We start from the raw sequence: 22,002 nt of genomic DNA on the forward strand, positions 1-22,002 counted from the left end.
GTCCTTGGGCAAGACACTTCACCCGCATTTGCTCCTGTGGGTAATGTCCACAGTAATGACTCTTACATGTCTAATATGTGTAATGTGTACTTGTAAAGCGCTTTGAGCACCTGTAAAAGCGCTCTAATTAAAAATGTAATGCATTATTATTATTATTATCACCTGTAGAATGCCAGATACACTTTCATAACCACGTTGTGATGCCAAACAGCGTCAACAACAACAGTTCATGGCGAGAACGACCATGAGTAGAAAGTTGTCGGAAAGCAGTAGCGGCAAGATTGAATATTTGTACAAAATATCAGTATGACAATACGACACCCTCTGTCCTTAGACCCTCACATCGTACAAGGAAAAACTTCCGAAGAAAACCCACAGTTTAAAGGGAACATGGGAGAAACCTCAGGGAGAGCAACAGAGGAGGGATCCCTCTCCCAGGACGGACAGACGTGCAATAGATGCCGTGTGTAAATTGAAAAGATAATACATTTGCAACATAGGTAGTCCAAATGTTTGGAAATGCATGTGTGTATAATAGGAAGATGAATCCACGAGGATATCCATCCAGGACCTATGATCCAAGACCACAGCCACGACTCAAGATCCAGGACAGAGGAGCGCAGGATCATCCATGACTCCGGATCCCGGCGTATATAGACACCAAAAAGAAAGACATTTGGGGAAGCTGGGTTAATCGGAACATGAGAGTACACAGGTATAGACAGAGAGAAGGAAGAAGTAAGATGTCCCCCGACAAACTAAGCCTATAGCAGCAAAACTAGGGGCTATCAATCGACTGACTGAATATTTAACATGTCTTTATTTACAATGTTGCATAAATAAAGGATTGTATAATGTTAATTATTACAACTGTGAGGGAAATGTACGCTGACACTAGGAAAAGCAGCAACATAAACAGTGTCTTCAAGACGTTGTGCTTTTTTCGGGTTCTAGTTGGTGTCAGAGCAAACGTTTTTTAAGGTTTCTAATTGAACCATCTTCAAACCAACACTAACCCTATTAATATTAGTAAAGGTAAAGTGGTATGGACTTGTGTTCATGCAATGTTGGCCACGACAGAGATGTTTTTTTACATTATGAGTGAAAGGTCTTTGCTCTTTCCTTAAATATGAAATTCAAACGCTAGATGTGTTTCGTCCCGGCCACTTCCAACATCTTTATGTGATCAACGGGTCAGAGCTAGGTCCAGCACTTCTTATGTGGGGAAACCTTAACGACATATTATTGAGGTATTTTAAACACAACGAACATCAACGTCTTCATGCTTACACGCTATCACAATGACTAGTATGCTCATATTTAGCCAGTGGCGAACCGTCAGGGCCTTCAAGGTATTCAGAGGATACCCTGGAACACTCAGATAAAACAAACAAAAAAATCGATTTAATTATATAAATAAAATGTAAATGAAATGAATAAATGAGAATGGTATCTGTGTTGTTGATCTGTAATAATAATGTTACGTTGATTTGTTTGTCCTTCTCGGACCATGCACTACGCATTTCAGTGGTTTTGTGTTAGAAAAGAAAGCAACCAATCAGATCTTGTTCTGGGTCTCTGGGTAGAATATCCTTCACCAAGGTATTCTACATCCTTGATCGAAGGCCCTGGCCGTTGCACTGAATGAGAGCGTACGTTTGGACTGACAGTTTGATCAACCAATCATATATTGATTTGTAGCCAATGGGCGTGTTCTTTCAGAGTTTCCCTCGGTTCCAGGGTATTCTAGAAGGCCCGCTAGTTATCTGGCTCGAGGCAGAGGATCTAGATGAATGCCACGAAGCAATTCATGCCGTTTTATTGTTTTTAACGTTGAAATGACAAGTGCAACAGGTGAAGATGAAGTTGTTGCGGAATTGTTGTGAGTACCCTTTTCAAGACGACAATAATAATGCCGCGGAGGGGGGGGGGGGGGGGTGTCTACAGAAGGTTCACTTGTGATAGACACTGTTCGCCACTGTATTTAGCAGGTGATGTTTGGGAGGTTCTTGGGAATGTCATCAGTTTTGTAGTTTGTTTGTCATAAACTGGACACATGTATAAATTGACCTGCCGATGGTACGAGATTAGAAAGAGTTAAGGGCTAATAGTAACAACAAAGTGAAAGGGTTTCATATCGTGGGCATCTGTATCAATCCATATAACAGTTTTACAGACATTTCACTTTGCAACGATCTTTCCAGCCCTTAACTATTTCACCCCATGAAATCCTTAAATGAACATATTCCAGCCCAGGTTTACGGACTAAAGGATCATAAAGTATCAAAGGTAATTGAATGAAAACCCTGCCGTTGGCTCCTGAATCTGGACTGGATATCGTGGGAATAAGGTCAGCGGGTAGTTTATTATACTGAATCATTCCATATGAGTTCCTGTTCCCTTCAGCTTTCTGAACCCATGTGGATGGATAATCATTTTAGGAGAAACTGATATCAGACCAGCTGCTTTTCCACTGAACATGTGGTTTGTAAAACGCCTCTTAGTCTGAAGAGCTCCGTGTTTACGACATGCTTCTGAAGATGGTGTGAGCTAGCGGCTAACACACGGTTTTAGAAGAAGACTCAGCAAGTCTACAACCCAAATAATGGACTTAAAAGGAAGAAGTCCATATTTTATCGCATGGAAATGTTCGTATTACAGTCAAAACTCAACAGCAATATCATAAAGTCATTCAGTTTGCTATAGATCGAGTCAAATCCGGTGTAGAACATGTACATATGAATACATCGAGACACAAATGGTTCCTTTAATCGTGTTTGTATAGTAAGTTTAAGCGTGGTGAGACCTTATAACTGCCTCGAAAGTCTCTTTATTCTGTGTCGTTTGTTTGCATTGAAGCCACAACAGATGCCTTTTCTATGCTATTTTTAACGTAGACTTACACACGATCAAATGTAAAAGTGTCGTAATAAGCTCGGTTTTTATTCAGGTTGTCCGTCTGTCCTTACCTGAGTAACACCTGGAGATTAAGGTCTCTGCTCGTGGCCATAACTCAAGATTTCAAACCCTAAATCTCTATAAATTGTTGATTAAAAAAGTGTTAAAATTGGTGATACTTTCTAACACTGGTAGTCAGAGGCGTGAACGATGAAGGGATAATTCTAGATCTGTCCGTACAAATTATTTGGTTTCACATCAGAGGCATATTTTAAATGTTTAGAAAAGTTGTCATTACCCTGAACAACATGTGGTTTTTATAACATCGACCGTTCGACAGACATTTGACAGATTATAACAAACCCCGATCAACACAGGGCTACACACAGCAGATCTATAACAGCAAACAATGGACAAACCTTCAAAAATAAATGTCAATCCAGAGACTTGAAAGCTGCTATTTTCAACATGTGTATATCAACAATGGCTTGAATGACTGAGTAATATGAGGGGAAGAAAGTCTTATAAATGCTAATGCCTGCTGGATGTGTGACTCTCAGCTGATGATGAGGTGATAATATGTCATGTTGACAGCTTGTTGTTCCGCCCCCCAGTGTACAAATCAATGCAAAGTGATTTCACACAGGCTGTTTCCTTGTGATATTGAACGATGATGTCCGTTTTAAACGGGAACAGAATAACTGCTTGTGACATCTTGTGGATCACATCCAGAGTCTTTTAAAAGGTGCCATAGCAGTGGTGATGGAGGGCAATTTAAAAAGGCCAGAGAGGACAATATGGACATCGCCAGGATAGAAGGAGGGATGCTTAAATGCATTGTGGGTAGAATTGTAATGTATGCTGATCAATAATGAATACAAAAATGTCAGAATATGTTGTTTTCAGCCTCTCAAATATGGATATTACCTATTTTTCTATTTTATATCATTAAATTAAATATATTTTGGTTTTCAACTGATAAAACAGGACATTTAAAAAACATTTCTCACTATTTTCCATTACCTGCATGTTGAAATCAGAGTCTACACAGCCATGCTTTGACTCTGTTGATACCTGTAAACTGTACCCTGTACATTATGTTGTATGTCATCCTTATTGTTGTTCTGTTGTTTGTATGTTACATGTGTAACTAATGTCCTGCAGGTCACCCTTGAAAAAGAGATCTTTTGATCTCAAGGGGCTTCACCTGGTTAAATAAAGGCTACAAACAAACAAACAAACCTTAAGATCCCCTGGTGTGAGGTTCTGTAGGTTTTACACAGTGTTGCAGATAGAGCTTAATAACCTAATTAATTATTGCCTACTTCTTCGGTTACAGAATAATTGCTTGTGACGTCTTGCGGATAATATCCAAAGTCTTTAAAAAGGTGCCAATAGAAGTGGTGATAAGTACACTGGGGCCATTTTAAAGGGCAGAGAGGACAATATGGACTTCACAATATGGCTTAAATGCATTGTGGGTAGAGTTGTAATGTATGATGATCAACAATGAATAGAAAAGTATTTTTTTAAACACAAATTTGACAGAACATTTAGTTTTCAGCCTCTCAAATATGGAGATTTCACATCTTTCCTATTTTATATCATATTCAATTGAATATCTTTGGGGTTCTAACTGATAAAAACTATTTTGCATTACCTCCATGTTCAAAAGCCTCTGTGAGGCTAATGCCTTAAGATCCCCTCTTCTCAAAAATGTATTTTCATATGTTTACGTCTCCTAAACTATCGTACCTTGATAACTAACCAAGCATTGCTTCTCCCTCTCAGACCCACCTTCCGGTACTTCACCTGGCACACCTGTGTGTTGGGGATAATTGGCTGTGCCGTCATGATGTTTCTCATCAACGCCATCTACGCCTCGGCGAGCATCGCCTTCATGCTGCTGCTCCTGCTGCTCATCCACTACCTGAGCCCCACCTCCAGCTGGGGCTACATCAGCCAGGCCCTCATCTTCCACCAGGTCTGACACACACACACACACACACACACACACACACACACACACACACACACACACACACACACACACACACACACACTGATATCCACATTCAATACCGCCTTGTCATTACTCGAGCAACTAAAATCTCATCCCCATAGCTTTACAAGAGTCTGCCCCTCTGCCAAGCAATCGTTCCTTTCAGTTTATAGACACACACACACACACACACACACACACACACACACACACACACACATACACACACACACACATCTCTGCTGCCTATCTCCCTCTAGCCGAGCACTTTGCATCTAGCAGACAAACACTCACACGTACACAAAACACTGCCTTGTCATCCCTACAGCAGCTATCTATCACATTTATATCAGGGCTACCAGACACACACACACACACACACACACACACACACACACACACACACACACACACACACATCATCCCTCTCTCCATGTCCGGAGCCTGTTGCTCTCAAGGAGAATGGAAATGGTTGCCAGTAGGGCCTGTTGCCGATGGGAACTGTTGCCAAGGCTGCGCTGGGAGTGGGGGGTTAGGGGCTTTTGGGGTGTGGGGGGGGGGGGGGGCTGGGTTGGCTGGGTTTGCCGGCGGCTCGTCAGGAGGCAGAACATTATTACTTATTGAGCTTTCCCTCCTTCCCTTTCTCTTCTCCTTATCTGTTCTGCTGTTCCTCTGAACATGAGAGGCAGATGCGAGCAGTACGCCCCCCCCCCCCCCCCCCGCATGCTAGTTGTTTTAGAAAGACAGCTATTGTTTGCTGTATTGCTTGTTGGATATGTTGCTAACTTGCGCTAAATAGTTTGTGAGATACGGTACAAAGCAATGTCAACACTGTGGACATGTGTCTACCCTTCTGGCAGTGAGAGTTATTATTTACTGTTGACATGAGGTTCAATATAGAGTCCAAAGAGTTGTAATGCTTCTGTGCTTTCACCGTTGCTCGTTGACGACCCGTCTACACCAACAGACACTACAGAGTTATCAAAAATGTCCTTATAAGAGACATGAGCTGTTCAGCCAGCCAGCCGCTAACAGAGGATGGATGTGTTTCTGTAAAACCATCAGGTCGCTGTGAATGTTCCCAAAGATAATGTCCAATGCTGCTAGTACATATCTGGAAGTAACACATTGTGGTTTGACCGTAAGTAGACAAAGAGACGGGACTACATAAGGGTAAATCAGACTTGGTGGCAATATGAAGTTTTCCAATTAGATACATGGATGGATTTCAGATGTATGAACATCTCAATGAACAGGCTCTGTGGTCTTCATACAGGAGTATTGTTCATCAAGATATGGCAATCATGACTTTCTGCAGCTCTTGCAATCCCGATATTGACACTAAATGAAAACTAGATAAAACTTGAAATGCATGTCCTACCTTTTTATTACTTTCACAAAAGTGCCAAGGAGCCCCGTCCGGTTTAAACGATTCCACTAACAGGTTTCAGGCAAATGAGCACATGTACACATATCTCTTACATGCTGCTAGTAATATCTGGAAGTAACACATTGTGGTTTGACCGTAAGTAGAAAAGGGGATGGGACAAATCAGAGTTGGTGACGATATGTAGTTTTCTAATTAGAAGCATGGATGGATTTCGGATCAATTTCCTGGGATTTGATAGAGGAAAATCTCAATGCTTTGTGGTCTTCATATAGGAGTATTGTTCATCAAGTTGTGGCAATCATGAGTTTCTGAACTATTGCAATCCTAATGTTCCCCTAAAGGATAAAGGAAGTATGCCCATTGTGATATTGACACTAAATGAAAACTAGATAAAACCTTAAATGCATGTCCTACTTTTTTACTACTTTCACAAATGTGCCAAGGAGCCCCGTCCGGTTTAAACTGTTCCACTAAGCGGTTTCAGCAGGACAGGCCAAGTGAGTGCATGAACAAATATCTCTTACATGGTGCTAGTACATATCTGGAAGTAACACATTTTGGTTTGACTGTAAGTAGAGAAAGGGATGGGACAAATCAGAGTTGGTGACGATATGTAGTTTTCTAATTAGAAGCATGGATGGATTTCGGATCAATTTCCTGGGATTTGATTCATGAAAACCTCAAGGATCAAGCTTTATTTAGTTAATACATGAATATTGTTTAACAAGATATGGCAATCATGACTTTCTGCAGCTCTTGCGATCCTAATGTTCCCCTCAGGATAAAGAAAGTGTGCACATTCTGATATAAGATATGTTTCATTCCATAAATACACTTAATCAAAATGAGATAAAACTTGAAATGCATGTCCTACCTTTTTATTACTTTCACAAATGTGCCAAGGAGCCCCGTCCGGTTTAAACTGTTCCACTAACAGGTTTCAGGCCGAGTGGGTGCATGAACATATATCTCTGACATGGTCCTGCAGCACTGGCACAAAGCCAACTGGGTGACTTTGAAGCGAGGACACGGGACAAAACACACGGAGAGGTAACAGGAACACTGTGTTTAAAGAGAGAAGGAAAATGCAAGAAAAAGATAAACTGAGGTTAGAAGCGTTGATGGAATCACAGGAGGGAAAGATGTAGGCAGAATATAAGCAGGATTGAGAAACTAAGTGATGGATGAGACTGAAGCCACGGAGAAACGATGATCGTCTGATGGATGACGAGAGAGGGGGAGATAAAGAGAGAGACAGATTATTAGAGGAGTGCCGGCAGTTGGACTTCGCCTCTGGGGCCTCGTTTCGTTCTTCTTTACAGCAATTAGCGGACGCGAGCATTCAAACAGTTCTGGTGATTATGACGGTAATAATGATGGAAACGGTGGATTGATGGCTGCAGACACACAGCTTCTGGAAATATAAACTTGTGTTGCTGAGTCCGTCGTTAGCGGCACGTTATCACTGCTTCTTTTCAGGTCCAAGCAAAGGAGTTTCCGTTTGTTTCGTATCATTTCCCTTCATTACCTTAAGTCTTTTATACACAAGTGTTTTCAAATGATCCTGATTTAAAAGTATATAGTCCTTCTCAAATGGCGCACTGACCGTTACCATTTATGATATATTATATATATATCAGACAAAACTAAATGAGTAGAATCAGAGACCCACATATTACGGCATTTCAACTGCAAACGTAGATGTAGGTTTCTATGTGTGTATGTGTATAAATACACACAGAAAGGAACACAAGTCGATATATACACGCGTACCCATATAGATACACGTACACATATACAGTATGCACATTTACACACGAACACAGATATACACATGAACAAATATATACACACGTACACATATATACACACATACACAGATACACACATGAAAAAGTATATACACACATATATACACACGTACACAGATACACACATGAATAAATATATACACACGTACACATATATACACACATACACAGATACACACATGAAAAAGTATATACACACATATATACACACGTACACAGATATACACATGAATAAATATATACACACGTACACATATATACACACATACACAGATACACACATGAAAAAGTATATACACACATATATACACACGTACACAGATATACACATGAATAAATATATACACACGTACACATATATACACACATACACAGATACACACATGAAAAAGTATATACACACATATATACACACGTACACAGATACACACATGAACAAATATATACACACGTACACGTATATACACACGTACACAGATACACACATGAACAAATATATACACACGTACACATATATACACACATACACAGATACACACATGAAAAAGTATATACACACATATATACACACGTACACAGATACACACATGAACAAATATATACACACGTATATACACACGTACACAGATACACACATGAACAAATATATACACACGTATATACACACATACACTTATATTCACATGTACACATACAACAATTTCCAAGGTGAAAATAAAATAAGGTAAAACATTCATGTGATCAAGTCCATGTACAGATCACACTTTTCCTCCTATTTTTAAATCTATTTTAATGTTTTTATAGTGAAACAAAACACAATGACAAAACAAAACAACGAACCACATGTTTTGGGCTTTTCTTTGATGAAGAGGTGTTTCTCACATACACAACATTTAAAAGTCCTTTTGCCTTTATTGGCTTATTCCTTAAGCTTCCTACATGTGATGTGATTGGTTGACTTTCATCTCTTTGTTCTAACATCAAGACAACGATACGAGCTTCACTTTATCTCTCACTCATAATGAAAAACACAGCCGCACCAGCAGTGTACGGTGCAGCTTTAACATGGCGGACATGTTGTCGCCGAGCCGATAGTCATTAGTTCCAACGAGGTTATAAACTGAGTGTTAATCATTCCTATTCGACTGAAGGTTTAAATGTAATATTTGGTTCCACGTGGTTACATCTCCTCTATTGCACCTCATCAACACACCGTCAGAATCTCAATGATGCTCGAGGCGTCGTGTGCATCCTAATAGAAACCAAAACACACCGGCATTTAAGTATACAGTCACAACCGCTCACACATGGGGGCATTTTTACCAATACAACTTGATTGACATGCTTGAAATCTGCACACAATCCATTTGCTCCCTGCCGCCATCTCACATGATAATTACAGACGCCATATGCTTCTATATAAGAGTCTGTATAACAGCACATGCTTTCCTATAGGATGGAGGTAAACCTACACTTACACACAAATGGATATGGTGCACTTGTGTTCCCTTTGCAATATTTATTTATTATAGGCAGCATCTCCTTGGTTTCCTCGACAAAACAGCCAGAGGATTTTATCAATTCGATTTTTTAATACGAAATGTTAAAGAGCTAGAGCTATTGTTCGGCTGGATTTTCTCCACATATTAACACCACTTTGTGATATTTGAAGCATAAATGCAATCACTTTTCAATCAAATTTTAGACTATAAACTACAGCACGGTCACATGACTTCACGTCACCACCGCTAAGCTAAAGGTGGCTAATGTTGGGCTATAAAGGAACTACAGCACGGTCACATGACTTCACGCCACCACCGCTAAGCTAAAGGCGGCTAATGTTGGGCTATAAAGGAACTACAGCACGGTCACATGACTTCACGTCACCACCGCTAAGCTAAAGGTGGCTAATGTTGGGCTATAAAGGAACTACAGCACGGTCACATGACTTCACGTCACCACCGCTAAACTAAAGGTGGCTAATGTTGGGCTATAAAGGAACTACAGCACGGTCATATGACTTCACGTCACCACCGCTAAGCTAAAGGCGGCTAATGTTGGGCTATAAAGGAACTACAGCACAGTCACATGACTTCACGTCACCACCGCTAAGCTAAAGGAGGCTAATGTTGGGCGATAAAGGAACTACAGCACGGTCACATGACTTCACGTCACCACCGCTAAGCTAAAGGTGGCTAATGTTGGGCTATAAAGGAACTACAGCACGGTCACATGACTTCACGTCACCACCGCTAAGCTAAAGGTGGCTAATGTTGGGCTATAAAGGAACTACAGCACGGTCACATGACTTCACGTCACCACCGCTAAGCTAAAGGTGGCTAATGTTGGGCTATAAAGGAACTACAGCACGGTCACATGACTTCACGTCACCATCGCTAAGCTAAAGGTGGCTAATGTTGGGCTATAAAGGAACTACAGCACGGTCACATGACTTCACGTCACCACCGCTAAGGCTGCTAATGTTGGGGGTGATGACTTTTGGTCGTCTCATTTAGACACTTGTTAGCAACCGCTGTTTTTAAATTCACCAGTGGGGTATTTCATGACGTATTTTATGTCGTAGAACAAACAGTAACATCTCTTCAGCTTGTGTTCAGACCTTATTTCAGGCTACGAACCAAAAACATGTTAAAAAAACAGAAGACTTCCCAACAAGCAAACCAGACGTTCTAAAATGCTGACTCATTCCATGGTTAAAGGACTCATTCCTATAACAACCCTTATCCCCACTCTCTCTCTCCTCAGGTGCGTAAGTACCTGCTGATGCTGGACGTGAGGAAGGACCACGTGAAGTTCTGGCGGCCTCAGGTCCTGCTGATGGTCTCCAACCCTCGCAGCAGCGTGGGATTGATCAAGTTCATCAACGACATCAAGAAGAGCGGCCTCTACGTGCTCGGACACGTGCAGCTCGGAGACCTCGGTAACAACATCACACATTTACACATAACTCAACCCTCATGGTGGAGCAGACTTTTATTTTGAAATATAAAGATGAATCAGTTTTCTCTCCTGTGGACGATAAGGAAACGAAAAGGGTTTGTGAGGTGCAGAGGTCGCGTTAACCGAATATGTTCACGAGCGTGCTCTTCCCCCGGTGAACTCTGAGGCATGAACTCAATTGCACGACTCAAACTCAGACTCGGATAGTGTTTCAAAATAAAGACTTTACTGGGATTTGCACAGTAATGAAAACAAGGAAAACAAAAACACTCTTTCGAGGAAAACTAGAACAGTGATAATAACATAGATCCGTGAGAAGTCCGTGAGGTAAGGAGGAACGTAGGTCATAGAGAGACAACGAACTGACAATGAACAGGAGGGAGCTAACACAATATATACACAGGTAAAGGGGACACAGGTGGAAACAATCAGGGCGGGGATAACAATCAAGGACGCAGGAGACAGAAGGGGGCGGGGAGCGTGGAGGCCTGAAATGAGAGGGAGAATGAATGAAGGGAATAAACATAAAGCACGGGACAAAGGGACATGACAAAACTAACATAAAGAATACACTTTCACTATAAGTTTCTTGGACATGACAATGTATTGAATACGTTAGAATACAAGACCTCATTAGACCAACCTATACCTAAATAAATATATATATATAACATAACAAAGTGTGTGAAGTAGTTGCAACAATGAGAACAAATAAATCATGGATGGTAAAAATCGTATTTGGAGATGATTAACCATTATTATAATATTTTTGAGGCAGCACTTTAAAACCTTTTTATTATCACTGATTTTTTTTGGCAAATTGTTGACTGTAAAGATTAATAATCACAGTTTACTTTAATGTCTTCGCCCAGGACCGGTTAAACAACTTGAGTATTTCAATTTGACTTATCTGTTATTTGTTTTAAAACCTAAGTTACTGTTCGGATTAAGATTTTGCAATAAAAAAACTTGTGATAAAACTTTAACGTAATGTACATATGTCTAAAGATTAAACCAGTTAACTGTTAGAGGTAGTAAAAGGTAAACTCATCTAATATTTTACAAGAAAGAAAGTCGTAAATATGAATAATCAGTGTATAGGAAATGAGTTTGTCTACAACATTAAAATGCCACTATAACTATCCAATAATGTTATATATATTTAAGCAATAGCTCCCGACAGGCTGAACCACGCCCCTTAGCCGTGATATACTGAGCATATACCACGGCCTGAAGTGAGTTATTGCTTTTATAAAACGGTTACCAAGTGTGGCAATATGAAAGAAAAATACACACTCTAATTTAAATAGTTTTTATTAGTAAATAATGATGTTCAAAATAAAAACGAAACATAGAGCGAGGTGGTTGCTATGCAACAACACTAACAGCTAGCGAACATATTAGACAGAGAGCGTTGATCCATTATTTGGCTATTTATTTACATTAATGTGTATGTAGCCGTTTATTGTGCAGCCACTGAAAACCTGTCCAGCATCAGTAGCATGGCTTACGAGGTCACTTGTAGGTTGAGGTTGTTCTAGGCTGTTGCTTGGCGTGGCGAGAATATTGCTCCACTTTCTCCGGTCCCCGAGATTGGGCTTCCAGCAGCTCTGGAGAGAGCTTTCGCACCTGTGGCCACTAACGGTCATCATTTCTCTGCTTTGTTTCAAGACCCGCATCAGAAAGCTTTTGAATGGTGCTACTTTTCCAGTTGGTCTACCTGCTCTTCACGTAGCTCTGCATGTCGTCGTTTAGGTGCTTTCTGGAGATATGCACTGCTCAATCCACTCCTCCATAGTAAGACCACCCCGGAGGTCGAAGTTCACCTTAAATGTTTCCATCTTGAGCTTTGTTGGTAAGTTAGTTTCGTAACGGACGTAATGTAACAGCTGTAACGGTTGTAGTTTTTCTCAGACGCGGAGGGATACTGACTTGTGAAAAGTAACTACAATTCTACCCGTGATATACGCTCATTATATCACGGCTAAGAACCAATCAGATTGCTTGATTTGACTTGTCCGTTTTATAAAATAATAATAAATCACAAATTAAGGCAGAAGGAGTTCTTTTACTTTTGATTCCTTATCTACATTTAGTTGATTCTGTACTTTTATCTAATTCTTAAACATAGGACTTGAAGGAGTATTTTGACACTAATTAATTGGTACTTCTTCCATCTCTAATTAAAGGACCTAATCCACGCTGGATCTTTCCCAGCCTGTTATGTTTTCACAGAACTAATCACAGCGTCTCCTCTCCTACTCTTTAAAGCATCAGCGTCATTCATTGTTTTTTATTTGGTCTTTTGAGGATGTTGTTGATGATTTTTCCGGCCTGAATGGAGTATTCAAAATCTAAATCCTCTCGAGCGTTTCTCAGTGTAAACAACGATGTGTTCATTAGCCTCTGAAGAGCCCTTCTCTCATTTTGACTACTGATGAGGCACTTGGTATGGAGAAATATGAAGGAGTCATTCATGATCACATTGAAGAGGAGGCCCCTCTCCAACATCGCCCTCCTAATGTACTTTAACTCCATTTAGTTACTCTCACTTGTCTAGCAGCTGTTTGCATTCAATCTGAATACAGAGATACTTCTGAGATCCTAACGGAGCCTCAGATACCAAAGGAATCGTCTCTGAAACTTGCAGATGTATTTTCCAGATGCATATTGATGTCTTTGTTGTTGATGATTGATCACCTGCCTGCCTGTTTGTGCTGCTCTGTATTTTGTCTCATATTTCAGACGCTGAGCTTCTATCTCTCGTTTCGCCACAGCTAACGGTCTCTCACCTCCACACACACCGAGTTATCTCATCTCTACTTTGATTTTTAGATAATTTAAGGCTGGACAATGTTCATATTGTAAGAGGCAGTTGTGGAATAAACACTCTTCCACAACTAAAAAAAGTAGCAATACTAAATTGTAAAAATACTCTGTAACAAGTAAAAGTCCTGGTAATCTCAATCTGTAAAATACCCACAGCTTTATAGCCCAACATTAGCCGCCTTTAGCTTAACGGTGGTGACGTGAAGTCATGTGACCGTGCTGTAGTTCCTTTATAGCCCAACATTAGCAGCCTTTAGCTTAGCGGTGGTGACGTGAAGTCATGTGACCGTGCTGTAGTTCCTTTATAGCCCAACATTAGCAGCCTTTAGCTTAGCGGTGGTGACGTGAAGTCATGTGACCGTGCTGTAGTTCCTTTATAGCCCAACATTAGCCTCCTTTAGCTTAGCGGTGGTGACGTGAAGTCATGTGACCGTGCTGTAGTTCCTTTATAGCCCAACATTAGCCGCCTTTAGCTTAACGGTGGTGACGTGAAGTCATGTGACCGTGCTGTAGTTCCTTTATAGCCCAACATTAGCAGCCTTTAGCTTAGCGGTGGTGACGTGAAGTCATGTGACCGTGCTGTAGTTCCTTTATAGCCCAACATTAGCCTCCTTTAGCTTAGCGGTGGTGACGTGAAGTCATGTGACCGTGCTGTAGTTCCTTTATAGCCCAACATTAGCCGCCTTTAGCTTAACGGTGGTGACGTGAAGTCATGTGACCGTGCTGTAGTTCCTTTATAGCCCAACATTAGCAGCCTTTAGCTTAGCGGTGGTGACGTGAAGTCATGTGACCGTGCTGTAGTTCCTTTATAGCCCAACATTAGCCGCCTTTAGCTTAGCGGTGGTGACGTGAAGTCATGTGACCGTGCTGTAGTTCCTTTATAGCCCAACATTAGCAGCCTTTAGCTTAGCGGTGGTGAGGTGAAGTCATGTGACCGTGCTGTAGTTCCTTTATAGCCCAACATTAGCCGCCTTTAGCTTAGCGGTGGGGACGTGAAGTCATGTGACCGTGCTGTAGTTCCTTTATAGCCCAACATTAGCCTCCTTTAGCTTAGCGGTGGTGACGTGAAGTCATGTGACCGTGCTGTAGTTCCTTTATAGCCCAACATTAGCCGCCTTTAGCTTAGCGGTGGTGACGTGAAGTCATGTGACCGTGCTGTAGTTCCTTTATAGCCCAACATTAGCCTCCTTTAGCTTAGCGGTGGTGACGTGAAGTCATGTGACCGTGCTGTAGTTCCTTTATAGCCCAACATTAGCCTCCTTTAGCTTAGCGGTGGTGACGTGAAGTCATGTGACTGTGCTGTAGTTCCTTTATAGCCCAACATTAGCCACCTTTAGCTTAGCGGTGGTGACGTGAAGTCATGTAACCGTGCTGTAGTTCCTTTATAGCCCAACATTAGCCGCCTTTAGCTTAGCGGTGGTGACGTGAAGTCATGTGACTGTGCTGTAGTTCCTTTATAGCCCAACATTAGCCTCCTTTAGCTTAGCGGTGGTGACGTGAAGTCATGTGACCGTGCTGTAGTTCCTTTATAGCCCAACATTAGCCACCTTTAGCTTAGCGGTGGTGACGTGAAGTCATGTGACCGTGCTGTAGTTCCTTTATAGCCCAACATTAGCCACCTTTAGCTTAGCGGTGGTGACGTGAAGTCATGTTACCGTGCTGTAGTTCCTTTATAGCCCAACATTAGCCTCCTTTAGCTTAGCGGTGGTGACGTGAAGTCATGTGACTGTGCTGTAGTTCCTTTATAGCCCAACATTAGCCACCTTTAGCTTAGCGGTGGTGACGTGAAGTCATGTGACCATGCTGTAGTTCCTTTATAGCCTCAACTTAGCTTTTTACTTCAGAAATCATAAAGTGGTGTTAATATATGGAGATTATCCTGATGAACAAAATATGTAAACGTTTATTTGTCATAGATCTTATTTTCTTCAATAATCCCAAATTAAATGGAAAAATCCCATTAGCTTTTTCTCAAAGGAACCAGTGAGATACTACCTTCCAGCTCAGCCTACAAAAATACGTTGTCACCACTTTTTAATCAACCCAACACTATGACTGCAATATCGAAACATTGCTTTTTTGCTCAAATATACTGTATAGCCGTTTTCTCCACATTTCTCCCATCCTGATCTTTTCCTTCCTCTCTGATCCTGTGAATCTAATTCACCTCCAGTTTATTCACCTGATTCCTTTGTGTTGTCCTCCTCCAGACACTCTCCCCTCCGACCCTCTGCAGTCGCAGTACGACTCCTGGCTCTCTCTGGTGGATCATCTGAACATCAAGTCTTTTGTCAACCTGACTTTGGCCGACTCTGTGCGTCATGGCGTCCAACATCTGCTCTTCATCTCAGGACTAGGTCAGTGTCTCCATCATCAGACACACAAACAACACAATATCTAATTAGTTCTGATATTATAATCAAAGCCACTGCTGTATGTGAGGTATTGTATGTGATCATAGCGTCTTTTTAACTTTAATGTTGGCACATGTAGGTCATTGGACAATCCTGATTTGGCTCGGCAAGCTTTTCTAAATATGTTCAATTTGTGAATAAAGTTCTCGTCTTATTTGTTTTTCCTCCTTCTTCCCCTCTTCTCAGGCGGGATGCGTCCCAACACTCTCGTCCTGGGTTTCTACGACGACTCTCTCCCAAAGGACACTCTCATCGACCCTTCTCTCTCCATCTGTTCGACCTCTGACCCCTCGGGATCTTTACAGGACTTCGATCATGACCAGGAGCCGCCTCTCTTCCACTTCTCCTCCGTTCGGGGGTCCGTTGACCGACAAGACGGCGGGGAAATCGGCGACGGGAAGGTTCTCGGCCCTCAGGAGTACGTCGCGATCATAGCAGACGCCATGAAGATGCTCAAAAACGTCGTGTTGGCTCGAAACTTCAACGATTTTGACCGCTCCGTGGTCCTCTCCCCTTCCTCTCCGGTGTTTGTGGACGTGTGGCCGGTGAATCTCCTTCGGCCCGACAGCTCTAGCTACGTCGACACATGCTCTTTTTTCCTGCTTCAGCTCGCCTGCATCCTCAACATGGTGCGGTCGTGGAGAAAAGCTCGTCTTCGTCTCTTTTTGTGCGTGGAGGAGGGTCGTAGCGTCCGGGGATCGGAGGAGAAACTGGGTCAGCTCCTCAAAGAGCTGCGGATCAAAGCTCAGGTAAACGGCTCAAAAAACTCTCATTTTAGAATTCTGAAAATGAATCCTGGACATTGCACTTAAGGATCAGGTTCAGGGTCTTAGTTGTGCCCGTAGGTAGATTTAGTTAGCAGATAAAAAGACAACATCCTGACACACTCTAAAAAACAAACACAGACAACAGACACATCACTGATCAAAGTACACCGTGCTCCGTCAAATCTCAAAATATTTAAAAACATCTAAAAAGAAAAACACTAGAATACAACAACTCGAAAAAGTATATTTGTCTAATATCTATCAGAATATGTCTCTACACCCGATATAAGACATAACTTCAGAAGTCACACTGCAGTGAGATATCAGGTCTTGTTTTTAGACAATGTATCATCATTTTAAAGGCCCCATGTCATGCTTTTCCGGTTATCACCCGTCCCCTTGTGTTATGAAGGTTGTTCTGCATGTGAACGGTCTGCAGAGTCACAAACCCTCAGAGTACACCCTGTAGGGAGTAAAACTCTAACACAGAGAAGACCTGTCTGCTGCCCCAGAACGCCTCGTTGGACATTTCATTGTTTACTTCTTGGGTATAGTGACGTATTTCGGGTATAGTGACGTAACGCGGAGGCGTTACGTTTGGACCAATCCGCGGACTTCCTCACTCACACACACTCGGCGGGACGTTGCGGAACTCAGCCTGGGCACACACACAAACTCCCAGCCAGGCTGCGGGTGCGTGTGTGTGTGTGTGTGTTTGGGCTGGTTTTGGGCTGAGTTCCGCGGTGTCTCGCTGTCTAGCAGACGGCCACTGGGCTCACGGGGGGGGGGGGGCAGGAGCTCCAACAAGCCGTTTAGGACAGAGAGAGAATACACAGACTTTACAGAGATGCTGGATGAGAAACCAATGTGAGTTTGGAACATTGAACAATTGAAATCTATTCTAGTAGACCTCAACGATGGAATTATGATCAGTAGAAATGGCCATGACATGGTCAAAAAATCTTAATTTGAGTTGTATCTCAGATGAAACACATTTTACATATTTATTAGAAAATCATCAACTAATATCAGAAAACATTTGAGCATTCCCGGCTTATATTGAAACACAACATCTCCTGATTCTGGTAAAAGATAGTTCTCCTAGCTAATTACAAGATCTGATTCATCTAAATATCCCGTCTTATTTCAAGAACTCTTACCAAGCAAATGTTTGTATTTTGCTTTCAATATTGTTTAACTTGTTTTTGGAGCAGCAGTTTTTCCAGTGACTAGTCGATCAAATCCCGAAAGTCTCCGTTGAGATCTCAGCTTGTAACCAACCGTGATTTATAAACACCTATTTGGATTGTTATCAGCAGATTAGCGTTATTATTATTATTAGTTATCACCTCTTTTCTAAAGCATCAGACGAGCCAAACTGCTCCTACTATGTTGAAAAAGTGAAAGAAACCAAACTAAAGCTTCTCTAGACGAAAATATTTGTATGTTTAGGCAACAAAACTACTTTGTGTTGTTTAGTCGACCAAACTAAAATCGTTTTAGGGTTGGCTCTCCCGCATTCCTTCACAAGTCACTCTTAAGCCGCCTGACTTCTGCCTTGGTGACTTTATTATATACTCAAAAAACGCATCTTTTTAGAATAGCCTTTCACTAGATTTTTAAAACCCTACTTGTTGTTGCCATGCCGACGTAAACATCGCTGCTTTTATTTTGTTGTTTTATTTGTTTTTGTTGTTTTGTTTCAACCCTTTTACTCTGTAGCACTTTGAGTTTTGTTTACTCAAATGAAAAGTGTGCTTATAAATCAAATGTATTATTATTATTCTCAGGTGTTCTCCGTGCCCTGGGACCAGCAGGTGGCGCTACACTGGCAGCGGCAAGGCGAGAGGAAACAGCAAAGTGACACAAACAACGAAGACAAAGAGAAGATCGAGGAGGAAGAGGAGGAAGATGATTACGTTAACAGCTTCCCGAGTAACGCCACACGCCTCTCAGACGACTACCTCTCCGCCGTTAATAAGCTGATCTTAGACCCGGCGAGACCCCCCCCTGCTGTGCGCTTCCTGTACCTGCCCAGACCCCCTGCTGACACGCGGCGCTACACCACCTACCTGCACCAGCTGGAGCTGCTCACTCAGGACCTGGGCCCCACGCTGCTCATCCACGGAGTCACACCCGTCATCACCACCGACCTTTAACCTGCCTCCGCTGAACATGTTAAGAAAATCTCACTCGTCACCGGCTTGAGCTTCAACCTCAGGATCCATGTATCTGTGATCCTCTCCAGAATGGAAGGAGTCATCACATACAGAGCATCAACTAGTTCCTGAACAGTGTCCTTCACATGCTGATATCCAAGAGAGGGAGTTACACAGTCACAAGATGGAGGAATGACGGTTCTTGTAATCATACATCCTGTCATGAACAAAGTACTGAGTTTTTTCTCAAAATGTTGGCTTTTTTTCGGACTTTCTCTCCAAATTCTGAGTTGTTACTCAAAATCTCAAAATCTGATTTTTTTTCTCAAAAATTTCAAAATCTTGAATTTTTTCTCAAAAATTTCAAAATCTGAATTTTTTTCTAAAAAATTTCAAAATCTGAATTTTTTTTCTCAAAAATCTGAATTTTTTTCTCAAAAATCTGAATTTTTTTCTCAAAAATCTGAATTTTTCTCAAAATCTCAAAATTCTGAGAGGGAGTTACACAATCACAAGATGGAGGAGTTTTTTCTCTAAATGTTGGCTTTTTTCTGAAAATCACAAAATTCTGTATTTTTCCCAAAATTCAGACTTTTTCAAAAAATCTGACTTTTTCTCAAAATCATGACTTTTTCTCAAAATCATGACTTTTTCTCAAAATCAGACTTTTTCTCAAAATCTCAAAATTCTGATTTTCCCCAAAATTCTGACTTTTTCAAAAAGTCTGTCTTTTTCTCAAAATCCTGACTTTTTCTCAAAATCTCAAAATGCTCACACATCCTGTCATGTACACAGCTACAGTTGGGATACCTTTGTTAACATGTGTACTCTGATATTGGAAGAGTGCATTCAGTATTTTCCCAACAGATAAGATAAAGTCTTTGTTGTGATAGTTTCCATCTGAAAGACAATTAAGCATTTCATAACGGGAGCTTTTCTGAAACCTCAGCAGCTTCTGAAATCTGACAGCGATGCTACTGCCTCATTCTCACTGCCTCATTCTCACTGCCTCATTCTCACTGCCTCATTCTCACTGCCTCATTCTCACTCCCCCATTCTCACTGCCCAATTCTCACTGCCCCATTCTCACTGCCTCATTCTCACTGCCTCATTCTCACTGCCCCATTCTCACTGCCCAATTCTCACTGCCCCATTCTCACTGCCTCATTCTCATTGCCTCATTCTCACTGCCTCATTCTCACTGCCTCATTCTCACTGCCCCATTCTCACTGCCCCATTCTCACTGCCTCATTCTCACTGCCTCATTCTCACTGCCTCATTCTCACTGCCCCATTCTCACTGCCTCATTCTCACTGCCTCATTCTCACTGCCTCATTCTCACTGCCTCATTCTCACTGCCTCATTCTCACTGCCCCATTCTCACTGCCTCATTCTCACTGCCCCATTCTCACTGCCCCATTCTCACTGCCTCATTCTCATTGCCTCATTCTCACTGCCCCATTCTCACTGACTCATTCTCACTGCCTCATTATTTCTCACTGCCCCATTCTCATTGCCTCATTCTCATTGCCTCATTCTCACTGACTCATTCTCACTGCCTCATTATTTCTCACTGCCCCATTCTCACTGACTCATTCTCATTGCCTCATTCTCACTGGCTCATTCTCACTGCCTCATTCTCACTGCCCCATTCTCACTGCCTCATTCTCACTGCCTCTTTCTCACTGCCTCATTCTCACTGCCTCATTCTCACTGCCTCATTCTCACTGCCTCGCACAATGCCATGTCCATACAGCTCATTTTAGAATATTTAAAATGAATCCTGGACACTTCAGGATCTCAAACATCCCGACTACCTTTGTTGAGTTTTCCCGACCGGCTTCTGAAGACACCATGATTGTTATTGTTTGTCAGATGGGCTTTCTACTATGTTGAAAAAAGGAATAAAACGTAACTCTTTGAATATAAACCAAACTAAAGCTTCTCTAGACTCAAATATTTTTGATGTTTAGGCGACAAAATTACGACTTTGTGTTGTTGTTTAGGCGAACAAACAAAAATTCAGGGTTAGGGTTGGGTATCCCACATTTCCCTCTATTAACACTAGGTCACCTGACTTCTGCCATGGTGACTTTATTAACAACTCATGGTGTTGTCTTGTTGAATTCCTTCTGTTGTGAACTACCTTATCAATAGATGATAAAACCCACTAGTTGGTGAAGCACGCCTCCTCTGACCCCCATCTGTAAAAGGCTGATAACCACTGATCGACTGATAACATTCAAACTGGATGAGGTCCACTTGCATGAAAGACCGGCTGAATGAACCGCAGCAAAGTTAACAGCTTAACACAAAACTGGGCCAAACACAAGCCTGCAGGACAATTATAAATCAGTATCTAATGTTCAGGGACACTTTGAGATGATCAGCCGCGTCTTGATACAGACCCACGACAGAGAGAACCTCATCTGAACCCCTTTGTTTCCTTTCTTCATGTGTTTTCTTGCTGCTCAAATTCCCTTCAAACGACCTTTCCAGATGCCTTCAGATCCAGAAGGGCCTCGCTGGTTTAGAGAGCTTTAAGTTTGGACTCTTTCCATCTCTGACAGAAAGTTGGACTGCGTCGGAGGAAATCTGCTTTTCCCATTTGAGAAGCGTTAGAACAAAGGAATCAGTGCTACTCAAGAAGTCTTAAATCCCACAGATATTTCTACGTGGGATCTCAGGACGACATTCCTCTTTCTCCAGATGCACTTTTGTTCTTCCTCTACAAACTGCATGATGTGCAGCGCTCCAAAAACTCCTTAAAC

General features: G+C 41.8%; 1 protein-coding gene across 1 annotated transcript; it reads left to right on the forward strand.

Annotated features, from left to right (window-relative positions):
- Positions 1–1,837: 1,837 nt before the first annotated feature.
- LOC117560334 (solute carrier family 12 member 9-like) lies at positions 1,838–19,927 on the forward strand. The gene is made up of 6 exons (XM_034237189.1): positions 1,838–1,882; positions 4,690–4,882; positions 10,868–11,042; positions 16,102–16,248; positions 16,492–17,054; positions 18,863–19,927. Exons 1-6 carry the CDS (start codon positions 1,839–1,841, stop codon positions 19,229–19,231), a joined length of 1,491 nt encoding a protein of 496 aa, XP_034093080.1. The 5' UTR covers position 1,838; the 3' UTR covers positions 19,232–19,927.
- Positions 19,928–22,002: the final 2,075 nt, after the last annotated feature.

Source organism: Gymnodraco acuticeps, unplaced genomic scaffold, assembly GCF_902827175.1.
Source record: "Gymnodraco acuticeps unplaced genomic scaffold, fGymAcu1.1, whole genome shotgun sequence".
Lineage (NCBI taxonomy): Eukaryota > Metazoa > Chordata > Actinopteri > Perciformes > Bathydraconidae > Gymnodraco > Gymnodraco acuticeps.